Source organism: Saccopteryx leptura, chromosome 4 (genome assembly GCF_036850995.1).
Source record: "Saccopteryx leptura isolate mSacLep1 chromosome 4, mSacLep1_pri_phased_curated, whole genome shotgun sequence".
NCBI classification, from domain to species: Eukaryota; Metazoa; Chordata; class Mammalia; order Chiroptera; family Emballonuridae; genus Saccopteryx; species Saccopteryx leptura.
Genome location: NC_089506.1, coordinates 36,603,797 through 36,620,803, shown reverse-complemented (window position 1 = coordinate 36,620,803; position 17,007 = coordinate 36,603,797). Strand labels below are relative to the sequence as shown.

At 51.2% G+C, this 17,007-nt stretch overlaps 2 protein-coding genes across 9 annotated transcripts in view; both read left to right on the top strand.

The window, feature by feature from the left end:
- Nucleotides 1–5,179, top strand: part of ATP11A (ATPase phospholipid transporting 11A) — a 150,580-nt gene extending 145,401 nt beyond the window's left edge. For 4 of the 6 annotated variants that reach the window (XM_066380534.1, XM_066380535.1, XM_066380532.1 and 1 more), the window contains one exon: nucleotides 760–892. Coding sequence is in view for 2 of the 6 variants with exons in the window: in XM_066380531.1 (XP_066236628.1) it covers nucleotides 760–1,026 (267 nt within the window). In the remaining 4 variants the exon portion in view is untranslated. Of the gene's footprint in view, nucleotides 1–759 lie in introns of all 6 variants that reach the window. The other 2 variants (XM_066380531.1, XM_066380530.1) reach the window with 1 other exon arrangement.
- An 8,319-nt stretch (nucleotides 5,180–13,498) lies between these two features.
- Nucleotides 13,499–17,007, top strand: part of MCF2L (MCF.2 cell line derived transforming sequence like) — a 189,885-nt gene continuing 186,376 nt past the window's right edge. The window contains exon 1 of one of the 3 annotated variants that reach the window (XM_066380536.1): nucleotides 13,499–13,753. In XM_066380536.1, the coding sequence (XP_066236633.1) occupies nucleotides 13,507–13,753 (247 nt within the window). In that variant the 5' untranslated portion in view covers nucleotides 13,499–13,506. The remainder of the gene's footprint in view (nucleotides 13,754–17,007) is intronic. The other 2 variants (XM_066380537.1, XM_066380538.1) reach the window with 2 other exon arrangements.

The following is a 17,007-nucleotide window of genomic DNA, read 5'->3' as shown; positions in this document are numbered from 1 at the left end:
GTGGTTCCACATACACATGTGACGTCCTCACCTGGTGTGCTTGCGGTGCAGTGTGCCAGACCAAACGTCATTCCTCCTCGTCCTTCACCCCAAAGGTCTATCAGGAAAGGCCAATTTTGGAAATAAAAAATGGAGTATTGCGTGATTTGTCAGCTGCAATGTAAAGCTATATCTATGCCTGAAGAACAAGGAGAGGAAATGCAACCACATTCACAAAGCCTCTGAGCTGCATTTCTCATATTCACCTATTTTCTCTATCTAAAACCAGGTGTGCTTGGTAAGGTTAATCCTTTAAAATAGATTTCTCCTGTACGGCTCCCCCTCATTCCCTCCCTGCCTGTTAAATTTAACAATGTCTAGGATGTGTCACCAGTCTCCTTGGGCTGTTAATAAGAAACTGCACAGACCCTGTTTGTGCAAAAAGACAGTGAGATAGCCAATCAGTGCAATGAAGACTTCAGTCTCTGAGGGGTGGTTTGATACTATTACTTTAAAGGAGTCAAACTTACTCTCTGGGACCTTTGCATATTTGTGAACGTTGTCTTTACCCAATGATGGGCCCAGCAAGGGGAGGTGTTCGTAGCCGGCCCAAGGTTCACACGCTGCCTCTGTGCCGTAGTTCACAGGGGACCGACGCCACCTGACTGGTGTCCTGCAGTGGGAGTCTGACCCAGGCAGCGATGACAGTGATTGCATCAGATCATTGTTACTGGGATTCTTGTGGAGGGTCCTGACTCTCTCTTCTCTGTTCTCCGACAGAGGCAGAGACAGAGCACGAGCACAAGGGGTCTGGACCGCCTCTCGGAAGTCCGCCGTCTTGCTTCTCTGCACAGCCCCAGGCCCTCGGCCACGCAGCCAGGCTTCTGCTCCAGACAGGTGACGATGTGCCCAGAGAACAAGGAGTGCTTGGTCCTCCCTCCCATCATCGGTGTCTCAACCTGCCGCCACCATCCCAGCTGGAGACCCTGCTGCCGTGGGCCCTGTGGGGAGACAGGTGGCAGACAGGTCATATGTTCAAGCCTTTAAGAACCGCACAGCGAAGTGTGTGTGCTGTGCACGCGTGTGCCTTTCCTCTGCCTGCAAAGGAAGAGGAAGAGGCAGCAGGACCTGTCTGGAGTGCACAGGTTGCGGTCTGGGTCCTCATTTCACACGGGCCTGGCGGCCTCGTGCATTTGGTTGGGACGTGCCCAGGGCCTGGTAGATCCGTTCCGGGCCAGGGTCTCTGGCTGTGCCCTCCGTCCTCTCCACCACAGGCATCACCAGAGGAGGACCTCTGCTTGGTGATCAGTGGTCCAGCTTCACGCGGGTGGCAGTCACACTGCCATCCACCATTTAAGCACAGATGTGACCGCCCTTGCCACGGGGCCAGTGGGTCTGGCCTCTGCGCTCTCCTCCTCCAGACCCTCCGGCACTTTGGCTTTTGCACAGACACCCAGATAACCGTGCGTCCCCTTCCCCTTAGTCGGAGACCATACTGTTGCTCTGTTCAGAACCCCCCACACCCTGAGGCTGACTGTCAGGGTGTGTCTGATTCAGTTTGCTTCTCTGCGGGAGATGGCACCCCATGTTTGGGAGTCTCTGTGAGTGTTTCCATGTCTCCTCCTTTCCTGTCCCCTAGCTGCCTCTGTGGAGGGAAGAGAAAATAGTCACGTGGGGGGAATAGGTAATATACTGTCCTTTTAAGCTTTCCCAGTATCAGTTTTGAGATATTTATCTTCACAATCCCGAGGGTAAAGCTTGTCAGTTTCCTGTTGGGAAATGTCTATATCATGGGTGTTAGGGGACAGGGGGTGGTCTGGGGAGCCCTGGACAGATGTCGGCTGTGCCAGCCGACCCCCTCCCACTGTCCTCGTGGAGAGGTAACCTCTAGAGGCGGTGTTCACCTTCCAGAATCTATTTCGGGCCAACACGGGTTTGCCTGCAAGATGGCCTGTCACTTCTAAAAAGCAATATCGCCCTCCTGGAGTGCCGCCTCCCCTGCCACTCTGGCCCGGCCTTGCTCTGAGCTTTCTGTTCGATCTCTCCTTTGTCTCAGCACACTACCCAGCGGATAAACCATCTGCCTCCCCTGCCACTCTGGCCCGGCCTTGCTCTGAGCTTTCTGTTCGATCTCTCCTTTGTCTCAGCGCACTATCCAGCGGATAAACCATGAGAAGGCTGCTGTGTTGTAAACTCCCTGTCACTTTTCTGTGCTGGTATTTCTATTTCTAGGAATATCCTAGTCGACATAGCCTTAATGGTCCATTAAGAAGACATTTCAGTTTGAGATTCAAACTTCAGACATTAAAACGGATGCCTTTTTAGAAAAGCATCACCCGGAAGCTAAGCTAAAGGCAGGGACCTTGTCTACGGCCAGATTTCATGCTGTGAAGTTCTGGGGATGTTGGTAAGGGAACACGGACAGTCTGCTTCAGAGATGTTTGGTGTTAGATGAAGTTCAGATTTCACAATTTGATTGTATACTGTCTCACCTAAAATATTTATTTGATGTAGGGGATAAATTAACAGTAAGAACAGTGAACACAAAGTAGTTGGGATAAATTGAGGTGAAATATAAACATACCAAAGACGTAGTGATGGAAGTTTGGCTTAGATAAGACAGAGAATGAGGAGGGGACCGTTCCCATCCCGAGGGTCCTCCTCGCCTCACCCTCCAGTTCCCATCTTGTCCTGTCACATCCCCAAGTTCTGTGTGTGGTGGCAGCCCTTGGCCATTCTGGCCCACACTAGACCCCACAAACAATGGTGTGTGCATTTTTACAGCCGTTTTTAAGAACCTAATATGGGTACAAATGTAATACCTGTAGGGGGGACAGATTCTCTGTATGTTTAGTTAACAAATTCTTTGTAATGTATTTTTTTAGAAATCTTAAAATTGCCTTTGCACTGAAGTATTTTCATAGCTGTTTATATCTCTTATTCATTTATTTGTTAACATAACCATATCTAATTTTTAAAGTATGTTTTTAAAGCTTTTATTTTTTAAGTTGTTGAAATTATGGCCACTTTAAATTCCGGTGAGAGTTTTGGCCGAATGTCTCAATAGCTGATGAATGTGAATTTTCAGGTTTGATTTTATTCTCTACACCTGTTCGTTTTTGGTGTTTCCAGTGGCAGTGATTAGTTGAAAGGCGTATTTGCAGCATGATATTTTGCTATGCTTATTCTTCACAGTTCATTGCCATTTCACCTGCTTTTTGTTTTGTTTTTAATTTCCATCCTTCAGCCTTAAAACAGAAGCGTCTTACTTGATGGTTCGGTATCTTCTTTCCACCTGCATTGAGATAGTTAGTACCATTTACCTCTGATAATTCAAGTCTCATTATGGAAGCCACCAAACCTTTACATACTGCAAAATATATTGTTTGGGAAGTGAATGGACTGTTCCTGGTCATTTGGAATATAGATAAGGGGCATGAGGTAAAAAAATAAAAAGGAAGAAGAGAAGAGCCCCACTGAAATGACATTTCAGATATGTCTCTGATATTCAGATATTAATGTGACTTTTTTCAGCTTACAGCATTTAGCATTTACTTGCCTTAAACTAACTTTAAAGCAAGTAATGTCAACTTGAAGCATTTTTTTTAGTTTTGAAAATCTTCATGACTGCGTATGTTAATAGAGTGTTAACTCTTAATTTCCCACATTGGTCAGACGATCTGGATCTGAACCCGCACGCCATCCGGCAGCAGGTCATCTGTAAAGCGTGAGTGGTCCCAGCCACATCACCTCGTCTTGCTTTCAGCTCCATGGCCCTGCACGGCCGCACACCTGCATAGGTGCCCATTCTCAGGCACACACACACACACACATTCCCCAAGCCCCAAGCATCCCACCTCCTGAGGAGATCCTGTGAGGGGCCACCATGCGGGACACAGGAGGCTTTGCAGGGCAGCCCCAGGCATTCAAGGGGAGCTGCTGGATGAGCCAAGCAGCAGTGCCCTGGCCTAAGCTCCTTTTCAGCAAGTTTCAGCCCCCTGACAGAAAGTGGCACCTGGACACTCCCAGCTGCAGCGTCCAGGAACACAGGCTGGCCCTCTGCCACAGGGCAGCTAGGAGGAAAGGTACCCTTCCTTCTCTTGGCAATTCCTATTAGAGCCCGTATCAACCCCGTCCTGCGCATTTGACTCAGTAGCGTGGATGCCGACCAGGTGATGCTTGGCGGTGGCGGTGGCAGAGCCTAGACTAGGGAAGGGGGCTGAAAACGACCTGCTTCTGCAACAACAGGTTTACAGAACTCTAGTTTGTCCTGGTGAGATTTTGCAATTTCAATTACAAAAATGTCTCACCCATGCTGTTATCACTATTCTTAATTGCTGGGCATCAACCAAATGTTCAGCGTAACCTAAGGAAATGTTCTGGCCATTTTCTCTCAAACCACTAAGTTTACTTGTTTTGCACTGACTAGAAATAACCTAAAGCAACCACTTCTACTTTATCTTAAAATTAGTATTTATTTGACAACTCAATATCACACATTGGTATGCAGTTTCTTGTGTTCTACATTTTGTTTGGAAGTTTTCCATTTGTAACTTTAAAAACAGGAAGAAGTTCTGTTGGCAAATGCATTTTTTTTTTTTTTTTTTTTAGCTAGAGGATAGGTAAAAGAATTATTCTGATATTGTCTATAAAAAAGTTTTAATGACAATGTGTTGGAAGTGTTATTAAAGTGTGATTCTACTTTTGCAGAAAAAAAAATCTAAAGATCAGTTTATATAGCTTTATTTTTTACCGTATCAAAATATACATAATTTTAATATGCATATATTGTCTCTGACTTAAAATTATAATGTGTGTCTGCATTGCCGTTTAAAATGTCCGTTGATTATGTAATGTAATAAAAGAGAATCTTCAAAAATGTATTTAACAGGAATGGAATCTATAGTTGTCATCATCATAAATACTGGAATTTATTTTTAAATTATTGAGTATAGTAGGTGCATTTAAGATAAATCAGCCTCTAAACAGTCATATTTAATTGATAATAATTCATTAACCTGCTTTGAAATGTTAAATTGTAAATTAAACCAAATCTTACATTTCTGTAAAATTTATTTTGTATGCTGTTTTTAACTTTTATTTCTGTAGATAAAGTATGACTTAATATTAATTATATTGGACTTTTCTGCAGATTATCTAAGGAGACTTGAATCTGCTTGCAATAAAGAAAAAAAAAATGTCCCGTTTAGTTTCTTTATAAATAAAAGGCATCTGAGAAGTTTGACTAGAATCTCTGCTACAGATAGATGATAAAGTGGAAAGCTGTGGAGACAGCTCCCCTACAATATATACATGTAGGGGGGTGGTTTCTGCCTCCTCCTTGCCCTGCTGGCACCAGGGTCCCCCTGTGCTCCCTGAGGTCATGGTGCCCAGCCGTGGGTTGAGGGACCACACTGTTGTAAAGGATTTGTACCTCAATTCTGTGGGTTTACATAGAAATGCCAAGTCCAGGTGAATTTAGAAGAATTTTATTAAAGGAGGAGATTTATTAAATATGCCAGCCGCAGATGGCTGACGGGGCAGTTGCAAACCCTAACCATGAGTGCCAAATACATCTCGGGCTGGTTATATATACCCTTGATCACACACAGGCTGGGGAGAGCATGATGTCATGGCACAAGCTTACAACATTTGTTTAGGGAGTACACAAAAATATTAAGACTTTTAAGGTAACACAACTAAAGATATTTATAATCTTTCAGGGTTCATCTTCCCTCCTTTGCCTAGAGGTATGTCACTCCCAGGATTCCAGGAAGGGGAAGGAACTTCAGTCAATGTAGGGTGGTATGTAAATTCTGTTTCCCATTGAAAGAGAAGAAGTTTCTCAGTTAACCTTTATTTTAGATTTAAAACTGAAAGACCCATTGATATCTATTAATTTTGCAGCTTTTTGGTACCTTACGACAACACAACAGGAAACACAATATTGGGTTTCTTAATGCTCTGTCTGTCCCTCCCTCCCTGACTGTCATGCCCCAGATCCATGCCTTCATCCATGTTCCTGAGGTCTGAGCTTCCCCTTTCCATCTAGATTTTCCCTTTCCTCTTGTCCAAACTCCAGGCCTTCAGACCCTACATATCCCAAGTCTTATGATGGAGATCAAGTTAGTGATGTGCACACAGCACTGCCCATTCAGTCGGATCCTGAGCACTGCCTAAACATGCAGGGACACCTGCTTGTGTCTGGAGGGCCTGCAGCTTAGCCCCCGATACCCATCTCCCCCCAGCCCTGCACCTCTCTTCCTCTGCTGGTCATCTACCTCCTGCTCAAAACCTGGTTCTGTGATTCTGACCTGCTTGGGTAACAAGGGTGGAGTCAGGTTGAGGAACCCTGGAAATGGTTTCTCTGCCCCTGGGACTGACTGTGCTCTGCTCAGACGTCACAGCCTCAGGAACCAGCCCAGAGCCTTGGGAGTCACTGAGTCAGGCTCTGCCATTTGCAATTCTAAATTTGGGACTTTTTCCCCAGCCCTGGAATGTCACCAAGCAAACGCACAGTGAGCACTGAGTAACCCACTTCATGAATGGGTGACCTTCACTATCCCAGACCAAACCCTGGTAGCCAACAAAAAGCTATGGAATGCTAGGGCTGCAAGAGGAAGTAAATGCCACAGGTGAATCTAGGGTCTCCGTGCCACTGGCTGTTTGTTGTCCACTCCACACCTGCTTTAGGTTAGTTACTTAAATGTGTATGACCACGCTAACCCTGGCAGCGGGGGTGAGCCAAGTGGCTGCCTGCACATTGGCATGAGGCTCAGCAGGTGCAAACAGCCAGTGCCGCCCCTCTGTGTGCACAGGGTTGCACAGCTGTTCAGTTCCCTGGGTCTTGGCCCGGCTCGATCAACACCCGCACGTTATTAGGCTTTCTCTTTCATGGAAAAATCTTCGAACACAGTTTCTCAATTCCTTTCGTGCACTAAAGGATACCACTACAAATTTATAATATTCTTCAGGGGAAATGCTCACCTTTGTACCTCTTTATTATTCAGGGAGTTATGAGAATCACTCAGAAACATCTAATGAGGTAACAGATTTCTAATGCATCAACATTTACAAGTCTTAAACCTGACAGAGGCCCCCCCAAAATCTGAAAAACCCATCTATGAATCAGATGAATTCCTTACTGAAGGCATCTGCCCCGCAATAAATGGACAAATGTCATGGCTAAAGCAGGTGGATCTTGAGTAAATGCTTGCTGCTCGTATCCAAAGATCTATACACTCATTGCCCACAGCAGATTATTCTAGGCAACCTGTCTCCATCTTACATCATTTTGTTTGCTCTGTTGACCCATTAGCAAGATAGAGAAATCACAATACCCTGGAAGTCATAGAGAGTGGCACCTTGCACCCCGGGGCTTATTGACAGACGCTGACCTAATGCGTGATGTTAAAACTTTAATGAGAAATATGGATTCCTGGATGGATGTATTACTTATTGAGTATAAATTATCCTTTTAAATTAGTTACACAGAATCATAATTTGAAAAAATATTCTCATCAGTGTTCTTATTCATTTGGTTTTCACAGATTTAAAGAAAGAGGGTTTAACTAAGAATAAAAATGTCCTCTTGAGAATTTCAGATAGTTATAATACCTTTAGAATTTTCCAAAGATCTGCTATAAATGGTATCTCAAAATATAAGAGCTAAATATCTAAATAAACATGATGTTTTAATTAGCTAAGATTTTGTTTCACTTATGAATGATTATAGTTCCTCCTTATAAACTAGTTAAGCAAAAAGATATAGCCTAGCGTGCGGAGGACCCGGGTTCGATTCCCGGCCAGGGCACATAGGAGAAGCGCCCATTTGCTTCTCCACCCCTCCGCCGCGCTTTCCTCTCTGTCTCTCTCTTCCCCTCCCGCAGCCAAGGCTCCATTGGAGCAAAGATGGCCCGGGCGCTGGGCATGGCTCTGTGGCCTCTGCCTCAGGCGCTAGAGTGGCTCTGGTCGCAATATGGCGACGCCCAGGATGGGCAGAGCATCACCCCCTGGGGGGCAGAGCACCGCCCCTGGTGGGTGTGCCGGGTGGATCCCGGTCAGGCGCATGCGGGAGTCTGTCTGACTGTCACTCCCTGTTTCCAGCTTCAGAAAAATGAAAAAGAAAAAAAAAAAAAAAGATATATATGTGGTAAGGGGAAAATGATGGTTAAAATATTGACCAGTGGCATTAAATGAATGTATCAAAGCTGAGACCTTGCTGTTTTTTGTTTGTTTGTTTGTTTTTTTACAGAGGTAGAGATAGAGAGGGACAGACAGACAGGAATGAAGAGAGATGAGAAGCATCAATCATTAGTTTTTCGTAGCGTGTTGCAACTTCTTAGTTGTTCATTGATTGCTTTCTCATATGTGCCTTGACTGCGGGCCTTCAGAAGACCAAGTAACCCCTTGCTGGAGCCAGCGACCTTGGGTCCAAGCTGGTGAGCTTTTTGCTCAAGCCAGATGAGCCCGCGCTCAACCTGGCGACCTCGGGGTCTCGAACCTGGGTCCTTCCTCATCCCAGTCCGATGCTCTATCCACTGCGCCACCACCTGGTCAGGCGAGACCTTATTGTTTTTATCAACATTTGTAGGTTGTCTTCCTACAGTTAAAAGTAGATAACTACTGTGTGCCTAATCAGTATAGAATAAGCAGGGAGCATAGAAATGGCCACCCTTCTTGGAAATATACCTGCATCTTACAGCACTCAACAGAAGAGCAAGGTAAAACGAGCTACCTGCTTGCTCACTGCATTTGCTCCTGAGGTAGCTTAAACAATAGGAATTGATTGTCTCAGGTGCTGAAGGCAGAAGTCCCAGATCACGTGTCCGCAGGCTAGTTCCTTCTGAGGCTAGTTCCTTCTGAGGCCGCGAGGCAGAATCTGGTCCATGCTCTCCCCAGCTTCTGGTGATCTCGGGGTTCCTTGGCTTGGAGACACAGCACCCATCTCTGCCCTCACCTTCTCATGGCATTCTCCCTATTCATGTCTGTGGCCAAATTTCCCATTTTTATGAGGACACTGGTCATATTGGGTTAGGTGCCCACCCTAATGACTTTATTAAAATAAAAATTGCCTTTGTAAGGTCACATTCTGGAGCAATGGAGATCTTAGGATCTCAACATAGTTTGGAAGGAAAGAACACAATTCAAGCCATACCACTGTTTTGGGGAAGCACTGAGACATTTAGTCTGGCTGTAGAGCAGTCGGGCGAGGCAGAGGCTGCGTCTGTAGGGCCTTGTGAAGAGCTGAGCCGATGGCGGGCAGGTGGTCAACTGGGGGCAAGGCTCAGCTACACCACGACTCACATCCCCACCCGGAGCTGTACCGAGTACTTACCATACTTTCCATCTGGTCCTCCTCGGAAAGCAAGTCCTTCTTGGGGCACTGAGCCTGACAAGGCCCCTCGCTGGCGTGCAGAACCTGACTGAGGAAGAAGAGTGCCCGTGATATGGAAGACCAGAAATCAGAACGTAACCCATCCCTCGTGGCTGTACCATGCCTTCAGAAATCAGCCTTTCTCCTAACAGGGAAGAGGTGATCTATGGCAGGTGAGCAATCTCTCCCATTCTCAAATGTGGCATCAGTGTCTCCCAATCCACTCAGTTGTCCCCATCAGCACCAGAAAACCCATCTGAAACTAAAGCCTCCCATCAGCCGCCGGCACATTTCTCAGCTTTCCTTTTAAAAAGTCTTCCAAATGTGTCTGTCTCTATTTGCTGTCTCTGTTGCATGCCACTCTCCTCTCAGCCCACCCAAATCGGCTTTTATCTCCGCCCCACTGGGACAGCTCCAGGGAACCGCCCACCACGCAGCAGCGCCCTGTCCTCTCTTCTTCCCCCCCCTGGTCTGTGTTCACAGCCCTGATGCTGGGAGGTAAGCTCCATAGGCCTGCAGACCACGCTCTGTCCCCTGTGAAAGCCCAGTGTCCAGCTCAGGGCCTGGCACCGTGGTGCCGCCTGAACAAGCCCCATGCCTGGAGGGGTCTGGGCCCCATCCAACCTGCCCTGCCAAGCCAGCGTTTTGGGGGCACAGGGCGATGCTGGGGCTGTGGGCAGCCAGGCCAGCCCTGGCCATTTGCTTTCAGAAGCGGACTTGGAGGAGAGCCCCTCCCACTGTGGGCTGGGGCGCCAGCTGGGGGAAGCCGTGGAGCAGGAGCTGGCCGGCAGAGCAACTGCTAAACTCAGACCCCACGCCTGCCTTCCTTCAGGAAGAGCAAGGCAGGGAGGGATGGCTGCTGTCAGGGTCAAGCAGAGTTGCTGCTAATATGGGGGGCCAGAGAAGATAATGTTTTTCTTCCCCCCTTCCCTTTCCAAGGTTCTCTGAAGCCATAGGACTCCCAACAATCAGCCCTCGATTGCGTCCAGTGTGCCCCAGTTTGTTCCCTCCCGTCCGAGACCCAGCATGGCGGGGCAGGTTCTGAGACATGCTGAGCGTCCTGGGTCTTCTGAAGGGAGGACCAGTGTCCTGCCTGCTTTTCCTTCCGCTCCTCTGGAGAACAGTAGCGCTTACCAGCTAAGGAGTTATTACTTCTTCTACTGTAGACTTCTTTTGAGAGCAGTGTTTTATAGAAAGAATTTAATCTCAAATGGTCAAGTTTCAAACACTAAGTTAGAGAAATTGGAGAAAACTCTGAAAAGCAGGTGAACCTTTCTCAACTACTTACTGGGCACAGTGACCAAAGGAGGATGCCTTTGAAGGACTCCAAACACAAAGGACCACAGATACCCATCCTCACACCTTGCAGATGCTGCTAAATACAATGTGATTTGCTCTGTCTTTGTGACTGATGTGGAACCGGCAGCAAGCGAACCGCAAGTTCCCACCTCTCAGGACAGAGCTCGGAACACGCACGTGCCAAGACAGTGAACACCAGTGAACACATGCTCTGAATGTAGAAAGATGGTGAGGCACCGAGGAGCCCTGCTCTGCGCCAGGAGCATGTGATAACCCCCACCCCTGACCCCGGGCGAGTTATCCCTTAGGTTTCTGCTCCTCCCGTACACTTTCTAGAACCCCCTTTGTGCGGTAACTTCCTTGTGCCTCACTGAGGCTTCAGTAGCTATGGAAGTCACAGAAAGTCACAAAGGAATCATCCAGCTGTAACAAGCCAGACATCAGCAGGGCACTGCTCAGAACAGTGATAAGCTGAGCTGGGCTTTTGTTCTTGGGGAAATTCATTTCCTTTTGAAGTCCCTCAACTTTAGAATTAGCCCTACAATTTTCTGAACAGCACAGAAATCTTGGGGTTTGATCTCCTGTATCTTCACTGTGCCCCAAAGCAGTCGGCGTTCATGGAGAAGATAAGCAGGGCGGGGTCTGTTGGTGGGTTGGTTCCCAGGGAGCTGCCTGCCAGTTCTGCACCAGTTCGTGGGGTGTGCAATTACACCCAGTTCGTGGGGAGATGATTATTCAGGATCCTGGGTGGGCACCGGTGCATGATGGCAGAACGCGCCTCAGCGTGGAGTCTGCGCTGTGCCCCTCGTGCAACTTGAGCCTGCATCCTGCACACATTCTCCCGACGGGGTCGGGTCGCGGCTCAGGTCACTGGCCATTTCCCCTCATTTTCTGCACCAGCGGTGCTCTCCGCTTGCTCACCCTGCAGGGAGCTCTTCCCGGGCAGACCTGTGGGCTGCCTCCCTCTGGACTTTTATCGCTCAGTTAAACAATATTTAACATAGCCTGTCAGAGAATCTGTTACCAGAAGGTCTTTGATGCTATCATGGGAAATGGGGCGTTGGTCTTTTAAAAAAAAAAAAAAAAAAACAGGAAAGAAATACCATGATGGTCCACTCTGACCTATTTCTCACAGGTTTGGGGGACATTTCCGATAATGAACCTGTTCTGTCTCCTAGGCTCCTTCTGTGAGGGACACTGGGCAGAGAGAGGTCCCCTCCGGTTTAATTTCCTGTCCCCCTCAAATCACTCCAGACCCTCTCCAGCGCAGCCTGCCCTCTTCCTCGGTGATTCCTGCCGGCTTGTTCACTCAGGAGCCCCTGTTCCCATGTGGCACCCACCACCGGTCCCAGAATCCCCGCAGGAGAGCGCGGTGCCTGGAGACGCAGCATCGCAGCATCGCAGCATCGCAGCATCAGCATCGTAGGCGGGGAGAGCCTGCCTCCCCCCCCCCCCCCGCGGAGCGGCCCCAGGGTGCCTGCACACCTCAGCGCCCGGGGCACACCCTGATGTTCCACAGCGCCCCCCTGCGGAGCGGCCCCAGGGTGCCTGCACACCTCAGCGCCCGGGGCCCACCCTGATGTTCCACAGCGCCCCCCTGCGGAGCGGCCCCAGGGTGCCTGCACACCTCAGCGCCCGGGGCCCACCCTGATGTTCCACAGCGCCCCCCTGCGGAGCGGCCCCAGGGTGCCCGCACACCTCAGCGCCCGGGGCCCACCCTGAGGTTCCACAGCGCCCCCCTGCGGAGCGGCCCCAGGGTGCCCGCACACCTCAGCGCCCGGGGCCCACCCTGAGGTTCCACAGCGCCCCCCTGCGGAGCGGCCCCAGGGTGCCCGCACACCTCAGCGCCCGGGGCCCACCCTGACGTTCCACAGCGCCCCCCTGCGGAGCGGCCCCAGGGTGCCCGCACACCTCAGCGCCCGGGGCCCACCCTGACGTTCCACAGCGCCCCCCTGCGGAGCGGCCCCAGGGTGCCCGCACACCTCAGCGCCCGGGGCACACCCTGAGGTTCCACAGCGCCCCCCTGCGGAGCGGCCCCAGGGTGCCCGCACACCTCAGTGCCCGGGGCACACCCTGAGGTTCCACAGCGCCCCCCTGCGGAGCGGCCCCAGGGTGCCCGCACACCTCAGCGCCCGGGGCCCACCCTGAGGTTCCACAGCGCCCCCCTGCGGAGTGGCCCCAGGGTGCCCGCACACCTCAGCGCCCGGGGCACACCCTGAGGTTCCACAACACCCCAGGTGGTGCTGTCCCACGCGGGTCAGCGCCCAAGCACTCCCCCACCCCAGGTCAGTGTGCCGAACCCCCTGGGCACAGCTAGGCAGTCCTAGGACTTCTCATCGAGGTGTGTCCTGCACTTAGAGTGTCCTTTTGGGGTTTTATTTATTTCCCTTTGGTCAGAACTCCGCTTTTATTTTAGTCAAATGGGCTGCCCACTTTTACCTCCTAAATGGCAGCCATTTTAAAGTCTCAATTAAAGTTTATGCCTCTATCAGTATTTGGGATGTTTTAATCTTTCTAAACCTTTTCATCTTTTTTTTTTTTTTTTTTTTTTTTTTTTTTTGTTCTAATCAAGAATTTATATTTCCCTGGAATCTTGGAAGACACAAGAATTAAAAGGCACGGGGTTTTTGTTTTTGTTTTTCTTTTCTTGGAAACGTGTTCCAGGGCTGGGTTCCCAAGCAGCCAGCTCAGGCTCAGCTGTACAGGTCCTGCGTGCTTCTCTCAGGGCCGCTCTTCTGTATAAATACGGAGCGATGCCGCGAGCTCCTCCCACCTCAGGTGCCCTAGGACTTGAAAATGGGCAGCCGTAGTCCTAGTAGATTACGGAGCCCTGGTTTCCATCATGTTGACCTATGTGCAGGGGCTGTCTGCTCTGTACAGGCACAGCCTCCTCCCATCCTGAGGACAGCCGGCCGGGAGGCCAGGCCCCGCACCGGGGAGGGCGAAGCGCAGGTTACTCCTCAGGGGAAGTCTCGGAGCTCAGAGGAAGATCGAAGGCAGCTGGGGGTCCCAGCGTGGGACCAGGAGCTTCAGAGAGGAGGCACAGTCTCCCTTCTGGCCGACCCTGGCCCAGACCCTCGAGGGACCCCCGTTTTGCAGGTGAGACCTAGGGGGTGAGGTCGGCAGGAGAGAATCCTTACCAGACCCCAAGTCCATCCCCTGCCCCTCCGGGAGCGCGGTCTGGGTCCCGGCCGAGTCACCCTAAGCGCAGGGGCAGGAACCCCGCCCCCGACACGACCCTAACCCAGCTGCGCTCAGCTGGCCTGCTGCGGTCTCCGCCGCGCAGGGTGGGAGGGGAGGGCCGGGTTGGAGGCGGCCCGGCTCCTTCCCGGCTGGTGTCACCTGCTCCCTCTCCTCAAGTCCCCCGACCCCTCGCGTTCACGACTCCTGCTCCTCCCGCCCTTACCGCGCCCTCTTCCCCTGCCGCTTTCTCCCTTTCCTTCCTTCCCCTGCCTATCCTGCCTTCCCTCGGACCTTTACCCTTTCCCCCTGAGCTCTCCACCCCTCTCTCAGCGCTCTCTCCCCGGCTCCTCCCTTCCTTCTACCCTCTCCTCCCTCCTCCTGACATCCTTCCTCTCACTCGCTCCCGCCGCCCTGCCTCTCCCCTACGACTTTCCCCTCCTGACCTTCCCCTCCCCCCTTTCCTCCTCCTTCCTGTCCCTTCCCTCTCCTGTCCCTCTCCTCTAACCCTCTCCCCCTCCTTCTTCTGCCTTCTCTCCTCCTCTTCTCTCTCCTCCCCCTTTCCCCTCCCTCTGCCCCGCGGCCCCAGGAGGAGGTGCTGTTAGCGCGCTGGCACCTGTGGGCACCTGCGGGCGTGGAGGACGGAGAACGGAGGACCGCTGGGAGGACGATCCCACGGCCGGGCCAGGTGTGCAGAGGGCGTGAGGGATGGATGGAGGGTGGCAGGAGAAGGTGGCGCTGACAGGGCGTTCGGGAAGCAGAGAAACTGTGCTCTGGGCAGGCTGGGACTCCCCCCCCCCCTACCCCACGCGCGCCGCCCCTACCGCTCTGTCCCATCTGGGAGCCCCGGGGATCGTTGCCCAGGGAGCTCAGATCGAGGGCGCTTTCCCAGGGTGTCCTGAAGCCACATGCCCCGAGGATTCGTGCCCCACGTGCACAGATGCCCTTCTCCATGGTCATGGGCATAGGGTCCTCTCACACCCAGACGGGCATCACCCAAGGGGCCCTCTCCTCCTGAGGTCTGCGGATGCCTCCCGGAGCCGCTCCTGCCTTGTGCCTGCTGACGTGCAGTGTTTGGGACAGGTGTGGGGACCGGGCAGTGCTGGGGACAGGTGTGGGGACCGGGCAGTGCTGGATGGGTGTTGCCTAACCAGTGCCCCTCAGGTCTAGCTGCTTTGCCTTTTTAAAAAGTGAGGAAGACTCCTGCACTTTAAAAAAGATATTGTCACTTTCTCATTCAACTCCAAGGATTTTCCTACCACATATTTTTAAAATCATCTCTGTTGCTCTTCATCCCTTCAGCTCCTGTGTAGCACTAAACACTTAAACACCAGCCATGGTGGAGCAGGGGGTGGTGGTGGTGGTGGTGGTGGAAAGGAACCCGGGAGACTATTTTCTGGAGCAACTGCCATCTTTATTTTATTGGAAACGTCCCCACTCAGGGGCAGGGGGCCTGATGCTGGCCCTAACAGACTGCCTGTGAGCCCTGACCAGGGAAGGGGTTAAGGTGACCATGAGCTCCCAGGCAGGATGTGCAGGGGATGGCTGTGGGAGGCCCCAGGATGTGTGGCCACTCAGTGGCAGGGCTCAGCCACAAAAATAGAAGCTCATCCCCTGGGGCTGCTGGGGGTGCAGTGTCTGCAGCCCACTCCCGTGCAGGTAGGACACCCCACTTGGCTGGTAAGTGTGGGGAGTGCAGGCCCTTTGAAGGACCCTCACGCTGGAGGGTCTTCCAATATGCAAATCCGATGGACTGACTGGCCCAAAGCTGGTTTTGAGACCTGAGTTTTCAGACCAAAACTTTCCTGAGTTCTGAGTTCTGCTCTAGCCTCCTCAGATCAGCTGCCCCTGACAGGGACTGCCGGCCTCTCCTCTCGCCTTTGGGGGACAGAGGAAAGGCCTGTCCTGCAGTCTTCGGTGGCTGGAGAGGAGGATGAGTTGGTCAAATGGGACCAATAGGAAGAGAGGTTTTTGGCTCTATTTTAGGACTCCCTTAGCTTTTCAGGCTCCATTTGGATCCTGCAGCACCCTCCCAAGCCCTGACTTCACAGTCTGGGTGGGGGCCTGGGCGGTGGCTAACATTCCTGGGTGCAGTTATGGTAAAAAACACCAATGCTTCTTCGTCCTCAGTTTTGCTTTATGTGAAATGGGGGTGATTCCTCCCCTGGCTGCCTCAGAGAATTGTGAACACTGGCGACTTGTGTCAAGTCCCATCCAGAGGGACTTGCAGCTCAGAGGGTGGGCTTACAGGCCTGGAAGCTCAGTTGCCACTTTCTCTGTGTTACCTACCCAACTTCTGGAGCGATTCTTTTTAAAGAGTGGTAGAGGCAAGGTTTTCTTACAAGAAACCAGCAAGAACAGTTAGGAGGGGGACAGTCATTTAACTTATAAAGATGACTAAATGTGTAGCATGCAGTGCAGGGAGAATATATCTGGGTGAAATCCTGTCTTTGGATCCTGAGTCTCGCCTTTATCCCCCCGCTCTTCACCACTGGGCTTTATGGCATTTGTGTTATAACCAGATGGGCCAAGCAACTTTCTAGTTGACATGCTCCCTTTCTGAGGTTGAAGACTTTAAATAAAATCTGGACGTTTATCTTGGAAAGGCATCTTGGTGAGACGTGAAATTGCAGTCACTTTAAAAGGAGAGTTCTCTGCCACTAGGTTTTTTTTGTTTTTTTGTTTTGTTTTGTTTTTTGTATTTTTCTGAAGCTGGAAACGGGGAGAGACAGTCAGACAGACTCCCGCATGCGCCCGACCGGGATCCACCGGCACGCCCACCAGGGGCGACGCTCTGCCCACCAGAGGGCGATGCTCTGCCGCTCCAGGGCGTTGCTCTGTTGTGACCAGAGCCACTCTAGCGCCTGGGGCAGAGGCCAAGGAGCCATCCCCAGCGCCCGGGCCATCTTTGCTCCAATGGAGCCTTGGCTGCGGGAGGGGAAGAGAGAGACAGAGAGGAAGGAGAGGGGGAGGGGTGGAGAAGCAGATGGGCGCTTCTCCTGTGTGCCCTGGCTGGGAATCGAACCCGGGACTTCTGCACGCCAGGCCGACGCTCTACCACTGAGCCAACCGGCCAGGGCTACCACTAGGTTTTTTAATTAACTTTTGTAACAAGGATGAGAGGGAGTCTGAAACTGAAAGAGAGGATACTGTGCTACCCTCTGGAATGTTTC